This window comes from Dreissena polymorpha, chromosome 15, assembly GCF_020536995.1.
Source record: "Dreissena polymorpha isolate Duluth1 chromosome 15, UMN_Dpol_1.0, whole genome shotgun sequence".
Classification (NCBI taxonomy): domain Eukaryota; kingdom Metazoa; phylum Mollusca; class Bivalvia; order Myida; family Dreissenidae; genus Dreissena; species Dreissena polymorpha.
This window is the reverse complement of record NC_068369.1, coordinates 62,362,381-62,380,120: the sequence shown is the minus strand read 5'-3', so window position 1 is coordinate 62,380,120 and position 17,740 is coordinate 62,362,381. Positions and strand designations below refer to the sequence as shown.

Sequence of the window (17,740 nt, the reverse complement as noted above, 5' to 3'; positions counted from 1 at the left end):
CTTAAAAATTAAATATCGTAAACGGTTAACATGTTTCAAAATATGCATTCACTGCATTCATTTCAGGCAAAGAGATGTTGTTTAGAAAACCCCAAGTGATATATCGACAAGGACTCTACTGCTAACTTCGTAATAAATCATCCAAGCGGTCGCGGGAAGAATACACAAGCTGTAGAAAGTGTCAAATATCCTTACTACCAAATGGTTAACTAGATTGTTGCATTGTTGCTACGTGGAACTAGTATCATGCATTTATAAAACTGCTTCGTTTCTTAAACATTCATTTTAAATGTGTTGTTTTTAGCGTTTTAACGAATGTAATTCAAATGAATTCAGATTGTCAATATACCAAAACAATGATCGACACTAAAAAAAAAACATTGTAAAGAAAAAACATATGCAACGCAATTAATATGAAAACCAACAAAACATATAAAAGAAGCTTTGACAATGCAGTATATAAATGTTCATTCATTACAATTTAAACTATGCGTGTATGCTAATCGTGTGCATTTGCATTACCATTATAAGGTTTGAACTAGACCGCATTACATTTTGCTTTATATTTAAATGAAAATATACTAATGCGATGTATAGTTGAATTACTTATAAAAAAATCTTTGTAGTATGTACTTCAAAAAAATGTCCGTGAATATGCAAATTATCGAATTCCGTCGTTTGCAATTCTTCTTCAGAGTTTCGATGGTGCCAGACAAAATCAATGTTGTACATAAAATGCACATTCGAATCTCGAGGAAAAAATATGCAATCATAAAACACATCTCATTTATTAATTTATCAAGGAAAAACACGCTATTTAAATAAAACCGTCGCCATTGCCTTCAAACGTTCAGCCAATTACCGGGAAATATTACAAAATTACAAAAGATATATTTTCCCTCGTTACAATAACTTGAAAGATTTGAAAGAAATCCCAACAGCCATGTGAACTACCGACGATGTTATGTTTTCGTATTCGCTTTTCAGTAAGTGTTCGAAGAGTATGCAAGTATATTACAATACGGTCAGTTATCAGGCGCTCATGTTTGGTTCATAAAGGTTTGTTGTTGTTTTTTCCTTTTTATGCAGATTAGATTTTACATGTGTATTTCTGACATACAAAGCGGTAAACGATTTTACTTCAGTAAAATGGCATTCATTTGTATAGCATTTTATAGCTTCACCATGCTGTTGCCCATCGTTTCTGCTTTTGCTCATCATCCATATATAAACAATGTCAAACTTAAGTTGCATCAGCAGGAGATCATGCATATCATCATTTGAGGTACTTTTTAAGACAAGTAAACGCTAGCCATACAAAAAGAAATATAAAAAAGCACAGAACAAAATCACACATGTAGCAAACTGGAGTCAAAACCTCGGAACGGTAAATACTAAGCATATAAATCGGGATTATAAATCGTATAAAGTGTGCCCAAACAGCAAACTTGACCCTCATTTTTCATTATAAAAAAATAAGTCTTAATACAAATAATTCTCGAAGAATCACAATTTAAATCAAACTGCAATACAAAAAGAACTAAAAAATGAATACGCCTCAGTTGAATTACTAGACAGTCGTTTGCTAAACAGACCACCTAAACTTTAACTGCAACAAACACAATGCGCTAAAAAAACAAGAATGAAATACATCTTGTCTGTTAGTAATAAGCTATAGAGATATGGCCTCATGGAGTTTTATATTCAGATAATCGTCATGCAGTAGAAATTATTCATTATTGATGTATTATAAAACATTTATAATGTATGGTTGCATGTCATAATAAACGCATTTAACAACTGCACAATGATTACATCTTTCATCGTCAAAAGATTGAATTGAACGTTTTCAGGGCCTTTTAATGTGAATGAGAATGTTCTGAGATACCACATATAAATAGAAATTAGCATTTATCAGAAAAATGAAATATTTGGACTTTGGTATGGGGAGAAGTGTATATCAGAAATTGATATTTTAATAGGTACAGACAAGAGTATATGTCTGTATGAATTACATTTACGCGCGGTCTTCTTTTATTTCATTTCAACATCTCGGAAACAGAAAGCGCTTAATTTTGCAGATTAAAAAAGAGAAGAAAAACAAATAATAGAAAGGATACTACGAAATATAGAAAACAGATGAAACCCTTCTAAGCACATTACATTTGATAGTACTTAAATGCTGAAAAAATAATAAATATACTTAAAGATCTCTGTCTGAAGGAGGGAAGGAAACGAATGGAGTCTGCGACATAATGCCATGGCCTTTCCCGACATAAATGATAAATCTTTTCAAAATTACGTTTGAAACTTCAAGGAAATTAAAACATAACAAATTGAAAGAATAAAGAATGTCATATGAAGTCGGAAACGAAAGAAATGTGTTGTGCTGTCGAGAAAAGATTGTTTATATTTCTAATCGAGCTACATAATTCATGTATCTACAGTTTCACATACTCATCCAAAGAATAAACTAACATTAAAGGGGCCTTTTCACAGATTATGGCATTTTTTTAACTTATTCATTAAATGCTTTATATTGATACATGTAAACATTGGATCGTAAAAGCTCCAGTAAAAAATCAAGAAAAAAATTAAAAAAGGGAAAAGAACATTGCCCGGAGCAGGTTTCGAACCAGTGACCCCTGGAGTCCTGCCAGAGTCCTGAAGTAAAAACGCTTTAGCCTACTGAGCTATTCCGCCGAGTACTCATTCTTGACGTATTTTATACCTTATATAAGCAATCTTCGTAGTTTCACAAAATTTAACGACAAAAACATAACTCTCCAAATTATTCAATCGTTTCGCGTTGCAACGCTTTATAATTTTTAGGTTTTAAAATCGTCAAAAGATGCATATAATGGCTATATTAGAGCATGGTTAATGTTTAGTATTACTGTTTCCTCACAAATATCATAACTAAAACGAAAACTTACGAATCTGAAACAACTTTTTTCAATTTTGTCAATTTACCAAAGCGTGAAAAGATCCCTTTAAAACAGAAGGGAATTCATCAATAGACTTACTTTCCTATAAAAGTTTCACAGTTAGCCAACCTGGATCTTATATTGTTGACAGTAGAATTAAATTTGAAAAATGGTGAGTGGTCTAATCAATTAACTTAATAATTTCAAATTACCTTTATCTATTGGCGAACAGCATTTTACGATTTACAAAACTAATATGTACTAAAATTTACAAATTGAACGAGTAAAGGGCATTAAGATATCAAAAAAGTAAGTTTATTAACATGCAAAAATGTCCAAAGAATTTTTCATTTCGAAGCAGCAAGAGCTGTTACGTTTTCACAACAGCGAATTATTGCTTACATAATGCATATAGATCAATACATAATTACATGTATACGTTGATAGTTCTTGTAATTTAAATTTATTTTACACATGATGTTGTTTTTTCTTGTGTTTAATCAGTTTATGATATAATCAAAAGCTATATCAACTCTTGAGGCAAAACAAAGATATCACAAAAGAACAAAAAGTAATTTAATTTGATGTAACCGCTAAAAAGCATTGTCGGAGTGATATTATTTTAACGTTTTCCGTTCTTGTGTGCGTCCGTTCATCCTCCGTCCATCTTTTCGTCCATCCTGAAAACCTTTGAGTTCCGAACCATATCTCAGAAATGCTTGTTCTGATTTCAGTTACGGGATTGTTTCTGTCTTGAGTTATATCTCCAATAACATATGAGTCACAGCCATGACACTTACCGCAGTTGTTCTCAATCATCTGGGGCTGAGTCACAGGCAATACTTATTATCCTAGTGGCAAGGTCAAGGGCAAGTATTGAGATCAAAGATAACAAATTTGATGAATTATTCATAATTAAGCAATAACTTTACTTTACATTAAGGCATTCTGTAAAAACTTTCTACAATTGTTCTCCTTGTCCTGTTATGTGTCACAGGTAAAAGTCAGGTCTCTTTGGTCAAGGTCGAGGTCACACACTGAGGCCAAATAATACACAGTTTGATTAAATATGCCTGTTTTGTTATGATTCTATCATAAAATCAAGGCATTTTTGCATATCCATAATCATATTTTGCGGATGTAATAAATTTAATGAATTCGCTTGTTGTTTAAATTTTCAATAGCACATGGAACATGTACGCCAATATTTTTTTTAAGATTTATTTCAAAGGGATCACAAGCTCTCGCTTGTAAAGAAACTATTCAGTTAACATGCCTTTTTTTCGAATTTTAAAAGCCATGGACGCTCTTATTACTAACATTAAGTAAACATAGACCATGGATAAATAGAGAGAATATATAGACGACATACTAATGTACACTTAAAAATCTGGCGAGGCAAATATTTACATATCGGTAAAGTCATAGAGGATACTTGTTGGATTTATATCGATTTTAATTCACGAGTGATTATAGACAATATCATCACAAGTGGCATAGACACGAGTGAAAATACTTTTTCTATAATCACGAGTGAATTAAAATCGATATTTCACCAAATCAAACAATTTTCTTTTTATCGTATGTTACAAATGATTATTTTTGACGATGCTGCGAAGCAGCTCGTCTAAGTTATCATACCATGAAAATAAATCTTCACAATGGCGACCTATGTAAAAGACCGAGCCAGTCCGATTGAGATAGCTCGATTTTTCTAATCGGCATACCTCGCTGAATATCATTGATAAAGGTATAGGAAGCTCAGCTATAAATAGGACATCATATTCTGGGAAAAAGATTTAATAATAGTTTGAAAACGTTAATTTTAAATCAGTTATATTCAATCCATTTTATGTTTATAGATCAATGAAACAACTATGCATTTTCTGTATTGCATTTGACATTTGTCGTGATTCAGTAAATAAATTGCGAATTAAAACGTGTATAATTAACTTTCAACGCGATCATGAGTGTAAAGAAAACGAATTATTTCGAACCTGCCATTTGTAAACGTTGTTGCGACTATGGTATATAAACAGCATAATAGCCATATGACATCTGTGAAACTCGCTCTTATGCGTGCTTTCTCATTTTGCATATTTAATAAACTTTTCAAACAGAAATTACAGAGCCACTTCAGTGCACATACTATGTTTGATAATTCATTCGTTTGTTGGATATTGTTTGCTGTTTTAAACACATATTAGGTCATATCGCGGAGATTTAGTTAACCTTACCATGTGTTCATGGGCGAACTCACGTATTGAAGTGCTCTTACGACTTATGTGTTCATACCTACTTCGGAAATTATCATGAATTATTGCCGTACTTAACGAACAAGCATGCCTAAGCTTATTGAATTAGAGAAAAAAAAATAATCAAAAGAGAAAAATTATATGTTCATGCACATGGGCATGTGAAATCACGTCCGTACACATATCATCATTAACTTAGGAAAGGAAACAACGAAAAATAAAGTTTGGTATGATATACATGTGAAATTTAAGAGCATGGTGTAATTAAAGAGCATGTCAAGTTTTGAATTTATATGCTCAAACGTAATGTTATAACCCACAAACGTTTTACTGTAACAGAACGTTTTTTTAAGATAAGTTGTACAGAAAATACACGTCGAATATCTTTTTAAAGATATTTCTTGTTATATTTGATCGAGAATGTAACCCGCCTCCCAGTTTCGCTGAATGGATCAAGTTCCCCACGGGTACTTCTTCCCCGTACCCCTATTTTTTTTTCGTATCCATTTTTTTTCGTACCCATTGTTTTTTGGTACCCAATTTTTTTTTCGTACCCAAATTTTTGCTCGTACCCAAGTTTTTTTTCGTACCCATTTTTTTCCTACCCAATTTTTTTTCGTAACCAAATCTTTTTTCGTACCCATTTTTTTGGCATAATTTTTGTACCCACACATTTCGTACCCATTTTTTTCCTACCCAAAATTTTCGTACCCACATACACAATTGTGGTGATGTAGATAAACTTAAATAGATGCTTTTATATCAATCCTCTTCAAAAGCATCGTCACACCAGTACTGTCCGTACTTTGATTGTATTTTTGCCATTCCGGACAATATAATTCCCAGTTGGGAACCCCGAAATGTTATGACATGTATGTTCAAGGGAAGCTTATCCGTCAATCGTAACACTTCGTCCATCTCCGGATTCTCCGTAAAGAGTGGACTCGTACCTGTCTACCAGCCATCTTGACTTTAATACACCCAACGCGTGATCCGCCTGCGTTATAAGGCGATATACTACGCATTATTATCATTCCACATCATTTTCTTTTTACTTTGTTATGCAAAAACAAGTAATTGATTTATATATAATTACATAATAAATCATTATTTGACTTGTACGGCAAACGGTACATTGCATGGTATTGTTTACATTTCAGAGTTAAAATGGATTTCAAGTCTGATCTAGAATATGCGATGAGCAGGCTGAAGATAGAGTTTAGTTTTAGCGACTACCAATTGAAAAGCAGTCTTTATGATTTAAAAGATACGATCGCAGTTCTTCCAACTGGCTCAGGAAAATGCATTATGCTCAGGAAAAAGCATTATTTTTCAGGTAGTAAGATGTTTTCGCGATCTTAACCATGATTGTTATAAATGTATTTTGTTGAAAATAAGCAATTTGCTAATTCGACACCTAGCGATTATTCATATGTATATCTGATTGTTTACTATTCACATATTTCTAAGTAACAATGGACACATTCCTAGTTTAAAGAATGAAAAAAGTTGCATTTTCCGATTGCATTTTCCAGTTCATTCAAAAATCGTGTTATTAAATAATTTAAATATTGATTGCTGGAATTACGACAGAACAACATCATTTTTGTAATGTGTCTTGTTTTTACATGTTTGTTTCCCAAAATACCTCACTTACAGAGACAGCAACACCAAATGCTATAGAAAACCTTATTGAAAATCTGCAATTCAAGAACACGCCCAAAGTATAAGCCAATCCACCCGGCTACAGAAAGTCCGCATATGTGTGCGGAAAATTGTATGCAGAGTATTGGAACACATTTTCCACACCTTTTCCGCAGTTTTTCCAGAGGTAAACCAAAAAAGAGAGGGGAAGTATGCGGACATTTGTATGCAGAATTATACATAAAAATGCGGAAACCATAGATATATGCGGACATTTATATGTGGAAACAACAAATATATGCGGATATTTGTATGCGGAAAAATTCGGACAATTATATGTGGAAAAATGCGGACAATTATATGCGGAGAATTTTCCGCATACAATTACAGCCTACAGATACCAGGGGAGGGGGGGGGTGTCTATAGTAAGAGTTCAACAATTAATTGTTGAGTTTAAATAAAAAACAAATTCAAAATATTACCTTTTGAAATCTTCTTAACATGACAGTTTTATCATTTACATATACTCTTGACATAATCGGATGAACATCACTGAAAAATTATTGAAACAAATATTTCAAACATGAAATAAATTTTATTTTATTTAAACTTATCTCAACGGATATTTACACTATGCACAACGGATATTTACACTCTAAAAAGCTAACACAACGGATATTTACGCTGTAAACACAATGGATATATACACTCTTAACAAAAATAATACTCTAGTGTTTCACAGTTCTTCACTTTATTTTTACTCCTCCTGTGTGTACAGGCGGCGGAACAACTTCTGTGCAGCCTTACTGGTATCTGCTATGCCAGTGATGTCTGATAGTAGCTGGGCCTGAAATAAATGTTAACATTAAATTCTATAACTTCATATAAAAAGTTTGAATTCCTTTCTTTCTTTTTTTTGCTCAAAGAAAATTAGTTCTTGGTCATCACTTTTCTGTGACATAATAAGACGTTAAAATAATTTGACAAATTACAGAAAAATAAAGAAACAGTAAAGATAAAATTGTTTGAATCTGTTAAAAGTGAATTCAGATCAGTTAGCAACAACTGATGCTTCTGTTTGCCACCGCATACTGTAGTTTTGAGTTATATACTTTTTTTAATAATTACTTTTGTGTATCCACCATATGTCCTGTTGACAGCGTCTGGTGCAGGCAGGTCTTGATAATCTGGTTGAGGATCTTGTTGTTGTTGTTGGAGTTGTTGTTGCTGCGGTTGTTGTTGCTGCGGTGGTTGTTGCTGCTGCTGGTTTGGTTGCTGCTGGAGTTGTTGTTGTTGCTGTTGCAGTGGTTGTTGCTGTTGGAGAAGTTGCTGCTGTTTGAGAAGTTGCTGCTGAAACTGTTGCTGTGTCTCTGTAAGTTAGCCATCAAGCTTTCAAAAAAGTATGACAAACCATTGAAATCAATAAATCTGTAGTCATCTACCATTAATATTGAAGTCCTACTGGTGACTGAAATAAATGTAATTTTGATCTTATATCACATTTTAAATAAGTCAATTTAGGAGATAAAGTGTCAGGTTGCAGGATAGCTCAGTCTGTAGAACACCAGCCAAGTTAATTAGTTCTTTTTGCTCAGGTTAGCTTAAAACTAAACAAAATTATGACAAAATATATTTTACACAGTATCTTTTTATTTTAACTTAATTTGTTGGTATGATTAGTACAAATTTAATATTGCTACAATTAGAATGATGTGTAATTCTACTGGTATGAACATGCACAGAGAAACCTAAACATTTAATGAGTGCTCATCATTCACTCTGCACAAAACTCCATGTAAGCCTCCGATCCCTAGCATAATAAACTTCCAATACTACATTCAACCTTATTAATTTCTATACATTAGGTCTTATTACTTCCTTTATCAAGCTGCAAGCTGCAGTTAGTGAAAATTCGTGTGACAGCAGCATTTAAATTAATATTTGCCACACTATTACCTCAAATATCACATCCAAAAAAGGTCTACAATGATGACATAAAAAGCATAAATTTTAAGGAATATTTGGAAATATTATGAAAAGCACAAACCTTCAGTTGTTGTTTTATTCCTAGACAGACTGCTGAAACACTGTATGCATCACTCTTTAACAACACTTCATGTCACTTTCCAAATGATATCAATACATTATTATTTTAAGAAATTGTTGGTAATGGAAAAACTCATCTCTACACTTGGAGACTTTTCTAACGCATCACTTAATCATATCAATATAGCTCCCTTATTTTTGAACGGCTTGTGATGAAATTTGGACCAAGAATAATTCAACACATATCTGATAATTTCTGAAAATTTAATTGAAATTGAAAAACAACAAAATATTAAACTTAACAAATTAAAAACGTCACTTCAAAAGTCAAATTCGCAAACTCGTACGACGTTAATTAATAACAATGTGAAAAGTAAAACGCATAAACTTACACGTTTCAATAACTGACCGGCTTGCAACATGCCGATTGAGCCGTTTCGCTCCTGAATATTCATACGAGCCATATTGTTTTTCTTTAATTAATGTTATGTTTTTCTTGTGTAAAAACTAACCTAGAATTGTGAAATTGAAATTAAATTGGAATAACATGTATATCGCCTTTTACTACACTTGGTGATTTTTCTAACGAAACACTTTTAAAACTTACATATCTCAGTAATGAGTAAATAGTTTTATTTAAAATTGCACATGTGATCATTTGACTACAATATGTGAAAGCTTACGATAAAATCATTCATCCGTTACGATCGGGCGCTTTAGCAAGTGGGAAAGGTAGCCTGTAAAATGCAAAGTGCGCGATTGCGCTCCTAAATATTCATACGAGCTATATTGTTTTGTAAATTAGTTTTGTGTTTTCTTTGTGTAAGAACCCACCTAAAATAATTAAAATGAAATAAAACTAGAATTAAATCGCGTTTCAACATTTTTACGTGCAAAAGCATAGAACCACACCTACCCCACGTGCTAAAGCGTCCAATCGTCACGAATGAATGATTTTATCGTGAGCTTGCATAGAATGTACTCAAATGATTGTATGTAAAAAATTTAAATAATATCTTTACTCATAATTATTCATTTTAACAAGTTTAACCTGTATTTTTTCTAACATGTGTAGTGTACTCCGGTATTTCAAACTTAGAGGTAAATCTTCTGTGTTTGACTTCAGCCAATCAGAAAAGGCTGTTATATGTTATAACCAATAGATAAGCAGCAGACAAACCAACATCTGGGGCTAATCAGATAGTTTGTAAACCTGGACTGTAGGTTGATATTCACAGAAATCAGAGTGTGTATACAACTTGAACAGGGTTAAGAAATTTTAACTTGAAGAAATTGCTTTGAAAGTTACTACTTCTACTACTACTACTACTACTACTACTACTACTACTACTACTACTACTACTACTACTACTACTACTACTACTACTACTACTACTACTACTACTACTACTACTACTGCTACTACTTGTAACTATTACTACTACTACAACTACTACTACTTCTACTACTACTACCACCACTACCACCACCACAACCACCACTGGTAAAACAACTACAACTGCTACTGCTACTACAACAATAACTACAACAACAACAGCTACTGCTGCTACTGTTACTACTAATTCTACTACTGCTTCTGCTACTACTTCTACAATTACAACCACCACTACCACCACCACCACCACCACTGGTACAACAGCTAAAACTGCTACTACAACAATAACTACAACAACAACAGCTACTGCTGCTACTGTTACTACTACTACTACTACTACTGCTTCTACTTCTACTAATACTATCATAGTATTACTACTTCTACTTGTACTACTACTACTACTACTAGTGCCACCACCACCATCACCGCTACTGATACAACAACAACTACAACTGCTATTACAACTACAACAACAATTACTACTACAACTACTACTACTACTATACTATTACAACTACTATTACAACTACTACTACTGCTACAACTTCTATCACTACTACTTCTACTACTACTGCTGCTACAAGTAATACTTCTACTACTACTACTACTACTACTACTGTCAATTACCACTACTTTCACTACTGGTACTCCTTCTTCTGCTGCTGCTGCTACTACTACTTTACTACTACTACTACTACTACTACTACTACTACTGATACTGCTGCTGTTGCTAGTACTACTACTGCTACTACTACTACTACCTCTACTACTACTACTCCTACTACTACTACAACCACCACCGCTACTGATACAACAACAACTACAACTACTACTGCTCTTACAACAACAACAGCAAAAACAACAACAACAATTTTGTCTGAAACAGCACTCAGATTTGTTTGTGCGAAAATGCCTAAGTATTGAATACTTGTAAAAATGACAAAGTGTTTTCCGCACACATCTGACTGTGAAAAAGCCTGAAATAAACTAAGCCCTATCTTTCCGCATATAAAAGTGTATTTTCCGCATACAAAATCAAGCTTTCCGCATACAAAAATCTACTCTCCGCATATAAAAACCAAATGTCCACAAAAATATGTGGACAAATTATGCGGACATTGTCCGCAATCTCATAAAAAATCATATGTCCGCATATTTTCAGTCTCTTTCCGCATTATTCCGCATATTTTCTTCATAATGCCACATATTTCAACTTATTTTTACTCCTTTTCCACATGCAAATTCGGAAAATGTGCGGCCGGGCAGACCGCCCTAATATTTTTGGGGGAAAAAAAGAAAGAATGCCAATATTCACAAATATGAAAAGTATGATATGATAATGCATGAAGTGCTGCCTGAATTAAAAGACCAACATATTGAGTTTCTAGTCACCATTATGTACTGTGATAATTTTGAATCTCAAGGCTATTGCTTTCAACTACTTTGCCATGAACTAGGAAAACATGCATATTGGCCTGAATCCAGTACACAACCAGAAGCCAGAAGATCGAATTTAGCACAATTTCACAAAGACTACACGGACAGAATGAAAGCTCACATTATTTCTGAGCTGAGAAAGAACAATCCAAAAGTTTGTTTTTGCAACAGTTGCCATAGGTATGGGTCTAAACACGCCTTCAATTGCAAGAGTTATTCATATGCAGCCACCTACAACACTTGAAAAGTACATGCAAGAAATCGGTAGAGCAGGTCGCAACGGTAAACCTGCAAGTGCCTTGTGTTATTATAACAACAGTGACATTGCGAAAAACAGGAAAGGCATGGACGTTGAAATGTGCTCATACATTCAAAACAATTCCACATGCTTGCGCTTACATTTGGTTAATCATTTTGGCTACAGCAGGGTCTTGACTTCAGGGAACCAGAACAGTTGTTGTAGTAATTGTATGGCTGGTTAAATGACTGAGAGATGCCAATTAGAACCATTTTAACTCTGAACCATGAAATAATTTATTCACAACTATGTTTAAAGTACTTGTTTGTTTTTATTCACTATAACATACATTATACACGCAATTTAAAGTATATAATAAGAACAGGAACTATACAAACAGGTATGTATAGGTCCCTTATAGAATTGGGCAACATCGTTCAATTAAGTACATGCTATTTACCTATCCTTAAACAGGACACAGTTGCTTAACCTTTCACATTTGATCAATCCAAAATTAATTTACTTGAAATTGAATAAGAAATACCAGATGTTTCCTGGTCACGTTTTGTAAAAATAGTCAAAACAAGATGTATTTTAATGCGAAAGACAATGTCATGTTTACTGGAGTATTTAATAACTATAAAAAATTTGACTTATTTCAGCTAATCACATTTTAATGGTTTTTTAGCAACCAGGTCAATAACAAGGTGTTTATAGTGTATTCTTAATGTTTATTTTGGGTACTAATCAGTTCTGATTAGGATGACTACCTTTATGCATACATATATGTTACACTAGTCCAACTAATTTAGGTCAAAAACGGACAATGTAATTCAATTTTGCAACTATCAATATTGGTCCTTCTTTATCCATTGCAAGAAGTCACTAAATGCCTGGTAAAAACAAGAAATTTATGTTTAATATCTTTGCAATTTATTGCATATTTAAATAATGCTATTATCACACTATATGTATATTGAAAATCGTTACAATAACAATAAACAGCTCTATGCAACTGGATTTGCTTGTTTAACTCATAAATGTAGCACTATATTTTGACATTATTCTGATAATATTGTAAATATATACTGGTATGTGCTTATAGAATGATTAAATATAATATAAAAATTAACATCTCTTAAAGAACAGTTTTATAGTGCTGTCTTTCTGTATTATTTAAGTTTTAATTACCATACTTTTTGGGCTGAAATGAACATAACCATAAAAGCTCAATGTCTGTCTATATTGTTCCAATGAAGCAATAAATGCAAACGGTAAATATAATATAACTTATTCACAATAATCGTAGAAAGCATTACTAACAAAAATATACACCGGCAATTGTGTGTAAGATTAAATACAGGACTTACATCATCAGGAAACTCATAAATGTTGAAATGATAATCACTTTGTGTTAACAACTTTAATGATTAAAATTTCCAGTGTCTGAGATCATACTTAGATTTCAATGTTTCAACAGTACATAAAAAATTGGTTTTTTACAAAGGAACACATTTAAATGGTTTATACCCCATAAACGTAATTAATACCTTTAAATTGTGTGAGTACCTGGGCTGGAATCTTCTAAGAGAAATGTAAAACTAAATTTGACTTGGATGGAAATTTTGTATCAATTTTACTGTGCCAAATTCAACAAGTTATGCTCTCAAAATGAAAAATTTACTTCACTGCATAGAATACTATTTAGAGTTGCACAAAAATATGCCAGAATCATGTACATTGATATGAAAAGAATAAGTGATTTTCTTAGACAAAACTGTTAATTACATATTCAGAATGTATTATTGTAATATTCATTCGGTTTTTATGCTCCCCCCAAAAAAAAATTGAGGGGAGCATATAGTCGCCGCTTCGTCTGTCCGTCCGTGTGTCCGTCCGTCCGTCCGTGCACAATTTTTGACCGGGCTATTTCTCAGCAACTAATGACCGGAATTCAATTAAACTTTATGGGAAGCTTCACTACCAAGAGAAGATGTGCATATTATCAGCCGGTTCTGGTCGGATGATTTTTCACAGAGTTATGGCCCTTTGAAATTTTCCATTAACTGTACATATAGTGCAATTCTTGTCCGGGCTATTTCTCAGCAACTAATGACCGGGATTCAATGAAACTTTATGGAGATTCACTACCAAGAGGAAATGTGCATATTATCAGCGGGTTCTGGTCGGATGATTTTTCACAGAGTTACAGACCTTTGAAATTTTCCATTAACTGTACATATAGTGCAATTCTTGTCCGGGCTATTTCTCAGCAACTAATGACCGTAATTCAATGAAACTTTATGGGAAGCTTCACTACCATGCACATATAGTGCAGTTCTTGTCCGGGCTATTTCTCAGCAACTAATGACTGGAATTCAATGAAACTTTATGGGAAGCTTCACTACCAAGAGGAGATGTGCATATTAACAGCCGGTTCTAGTTGGATGATTTTTTCACAGAGTTATGGCCCTTTGAAATTTTCCATTGTACATATAGTGCAATTCTTGTCCGGGCTATTTCTCAGCAACTTATTACGGGAATTCAATGAAAGTTAATGGGAAGCTTCACTACCAACAGGAAATGTGCATATTATCAGCCGGTTATGGTCGGATGATTTTTCACAGAGTAATGGCCCTTTGAAATTTTCCATTGTACATATAGTGCAATTCTTGTCCGAGCTATTCCTCAGCAATTTATCATGGGAATTCGATGAAACTTTATGGGAAGCTTCACTACCAACAGGAGATGTGCATATTATCAGCCGGTTATGGTCGGATGATTTTTCACATAGTTATGGCCCTTTGAAATTTTTTATTAACTGTACATATAGTGCAATTCTTGTCCGGGCTATTTCTCCCCAATTACTGACTGGACTTCAATGAAGCTTTATGGGAAGCTTAACTACCTTGAGAAGATGCGCATGTTATTAGTGGGTTCTAGTTAGATGATTTATTTAGAGAGTTATGGCCCTTTGAAATTTTTAAGTTGCTAAACCATCCATCGTATTATTTTGACCAAAGTTATGCCTCTCAAGACGTTTCCTTTTATCTGAATATATAGTGCAATATTATGACAAAAAAACCTTTGGGTAGCATCACCCGTCTCCGACGGTTTCTTGTTTAGTACCAAAGCGCTTTTCTCTTACTTTATTACGCAGACGTCGGGGCGGCGCAGATCGCCGAAAAGGTGTCCATGCTGGAGAAACAGCGCGAGGAGCTCCGGGACGACGTTGCCTACCTGAAGTCGCAATCCATGCGCAAAAACTTTGTGTTTACAAACATTCAAGAAGATAACTTCAGTGGCAACGTGACGGCGGAAATTACGGAGACAAAGTTACGCAAACATTTACAAGAGACTCTAAAAATTGCCAAGGATGTCGCAGACACACTCCGCTTTGAGCGCGTCCATCGGTCACCGGGACAGCCAGTTCCCGGTAAGATACGCAACATCGTTGCCAAGTTCACCTATTTTAAGGACCGGAAGATGGTACGGAGACAATGGAAACATTTGTCAGGAACCGGTTGCCAAATGTACGAACAGTTCCCACCGGAAGTGCTGGAGAAACGCCGAAAATTAGTGCCAAAAATGAAGGACGCCAAAAAACAGGGTAAGCGTTCTTGGATCGTGTACGATACCCTCTACGTGGACGGCAAGCCAGTGAAACAGTAGGAACACGACGGGGATGAACTTTCTATCCTTTCGTGGAACATTCATGGTCTTACCAGAGATAAAAAGGAAAGTCCTGACATTGTAAATATTTTTAAACAGTCTGATATTTGTTTTCTTTACGATTCATGGTGCGATATGAATAGTATTATAAATTTAAACGGATACATTTCACATAATTTTTACCGTAAATTTCAGCATAGAAGAGCCCGTAGAAACAGTGGAGGAATTATTTTAAATTATAAAGAGCAATTAAAAGATGGAATACAAATAATTAAAAATCATTTTGATACAATCATATGGCTTAAACTTGATCATTTATTTTTTAAGACCCAGAACGATATCTATGTATGTGGTGCCCATATCTGGGGAGAAGACTCACCTATGTACAACAGTATTAACGTCGATTTATTTGATATTTTAAAAAATGATTTGTTTCTGTATGATAGCTTAGGTAGTGTTTTTATTTGTGGCGATTTAAACAGTAGAGTCGGTCAGAAGAGTGATTATATTATATTTGATAAGTTAAATGAGTGTTGTGATTGTCCTGATTATGTTTTCAATAGCACACCTGCACGGGCCTCCAATCACAGGTCACATAATAACCACGGCATAAAATTGTTAGGTCTTTGTAAAGGTACATGTTACCGAATTATTAACGGTCGTTTAGGTAATACTGATCAATATACATTTTTGTCCAATAATGGTTGCTCAGTCATTGATTACTTGTTAACAAAAGAATGTAATTTCTCCCAAATTAAGTCATTTACAATATGTCCATTCAATGAATGGAGTGATCACGCTCCACTGCATTTTTTGCTGAACTGTAATAACATTCCCCATGGTGGTTCATACTATTCAGAGACTAGGTATAAATGGGATTCTACGTTTAGAGAGCAGTTTCGCTCACGAATTATTTCTCAATTGCCTTTGTTTAATAGCATTGTTAATACCACAGATAATTTAAGCAGGGATTCGGTGAACAATATGTTACTTTTATTTACAAACAGTATTCGTTATATAGCTGACCCGTTGTTTTCGAAAGAATGTATTTTTAAAGATAATGTTGCTTTTGAAAATTATTCTAGTAAAAATAAGGAGTGGTTTGACAGTGAATGCATAGATGCCCGTAATTTATATTGAGATGCACTTCGATGCTTCAACACTGATAAAACGAATAGTAACAGAATTGTTTTATGTGAGAGAAAAAAGGTGTATAAAAATAGTGTCAGAAAGAAAAAATGTTACTATTACATTGATGGTAAACTACTTAGAATTGTTAAAGACATGTACCAAAAAGTAAAATCTTGTGTGAAGGTGTGTTTTTCCTATTCTGAATATTTCAACTACGCTGTCGGTTTACGACAAGGTGAGGTGATGTCACCTCTTTTGTTTTCATTATTTGTTGAAGATTTAGAGCTTTACTTGCAGTATGACACTAACGCAGGCTTAAGTATTGATGATATTATTGTGATTTTGTTGTTGTTCGCCGATGATATGGCTATTATAGGTAAAATCCCTGAAGAAACTCAGAGGCATTTAGATCTTTTGTTTTCATATTGTTGCACATGGGGTCTAACTGTAAATATCACAAAAACTAAAATAATGGTTTTCCGAAAACGCGGGGCGTTATTAGCAAACGAAAAATGGACATATAATAGCCAATAATAGCCAATCAAAAGTTGTTGATGATTTTAATTATCTAGGGACTGTTTTTAATTACACAGGGAGCTTTTGCAAAAACATTGAATATGTCACTGGAAAGGCCTTAAAAGCTTTGAATGTTCTTTTCTGAAAATGTAACGACTTTGACCTCTCGCCCAAAACTTTGTGTCAACTATTTGATGCATTTTTAACACCAATACTTAACTATTCTTGTGAAGTTTGGGGATAAACGAAATCAAAAGAACTAGAAAGAATCCATCTTAAATTTTGTAAAAGATTATTAAGAGTAAGAAGCAATACGTGTTCTGCGGCAGTTTATGGTGAACTTGGCCGATATCCACTGTATATCCACAGATACATCAGAATAATTAAATATTGGTTTAAAATTAAAGACAATGATAATATTATATTAAGTGTAGTTTATAACGAGGCTCTTAAAGACTGTATTAGTGGAAAGAGAAAT

At 33.7% G+C, this 17,740-nt stretch overlaps 1 protein-coding gene across 1 annotated transcript; it reads left to right on the top strand.

The window, feature by feature from the left end:
* Positions 1-15,138: 15,138 nt before the first annotated feature.
* Positions 15,139-15,615, top strand: LOC127859787 (uncharacterized). Its single transcript, XM_052397293.1, has one exon. It carries the CDS (start codon positions 15,139-15,141, stop codon positions 15,613-15,615), a length of 477 nt encoding a protein of 158 aa, XP_052253253.1.
* The last annotated feature ends 2,125 nt before the right edge of the window (positions 15,616-17,740 follow it).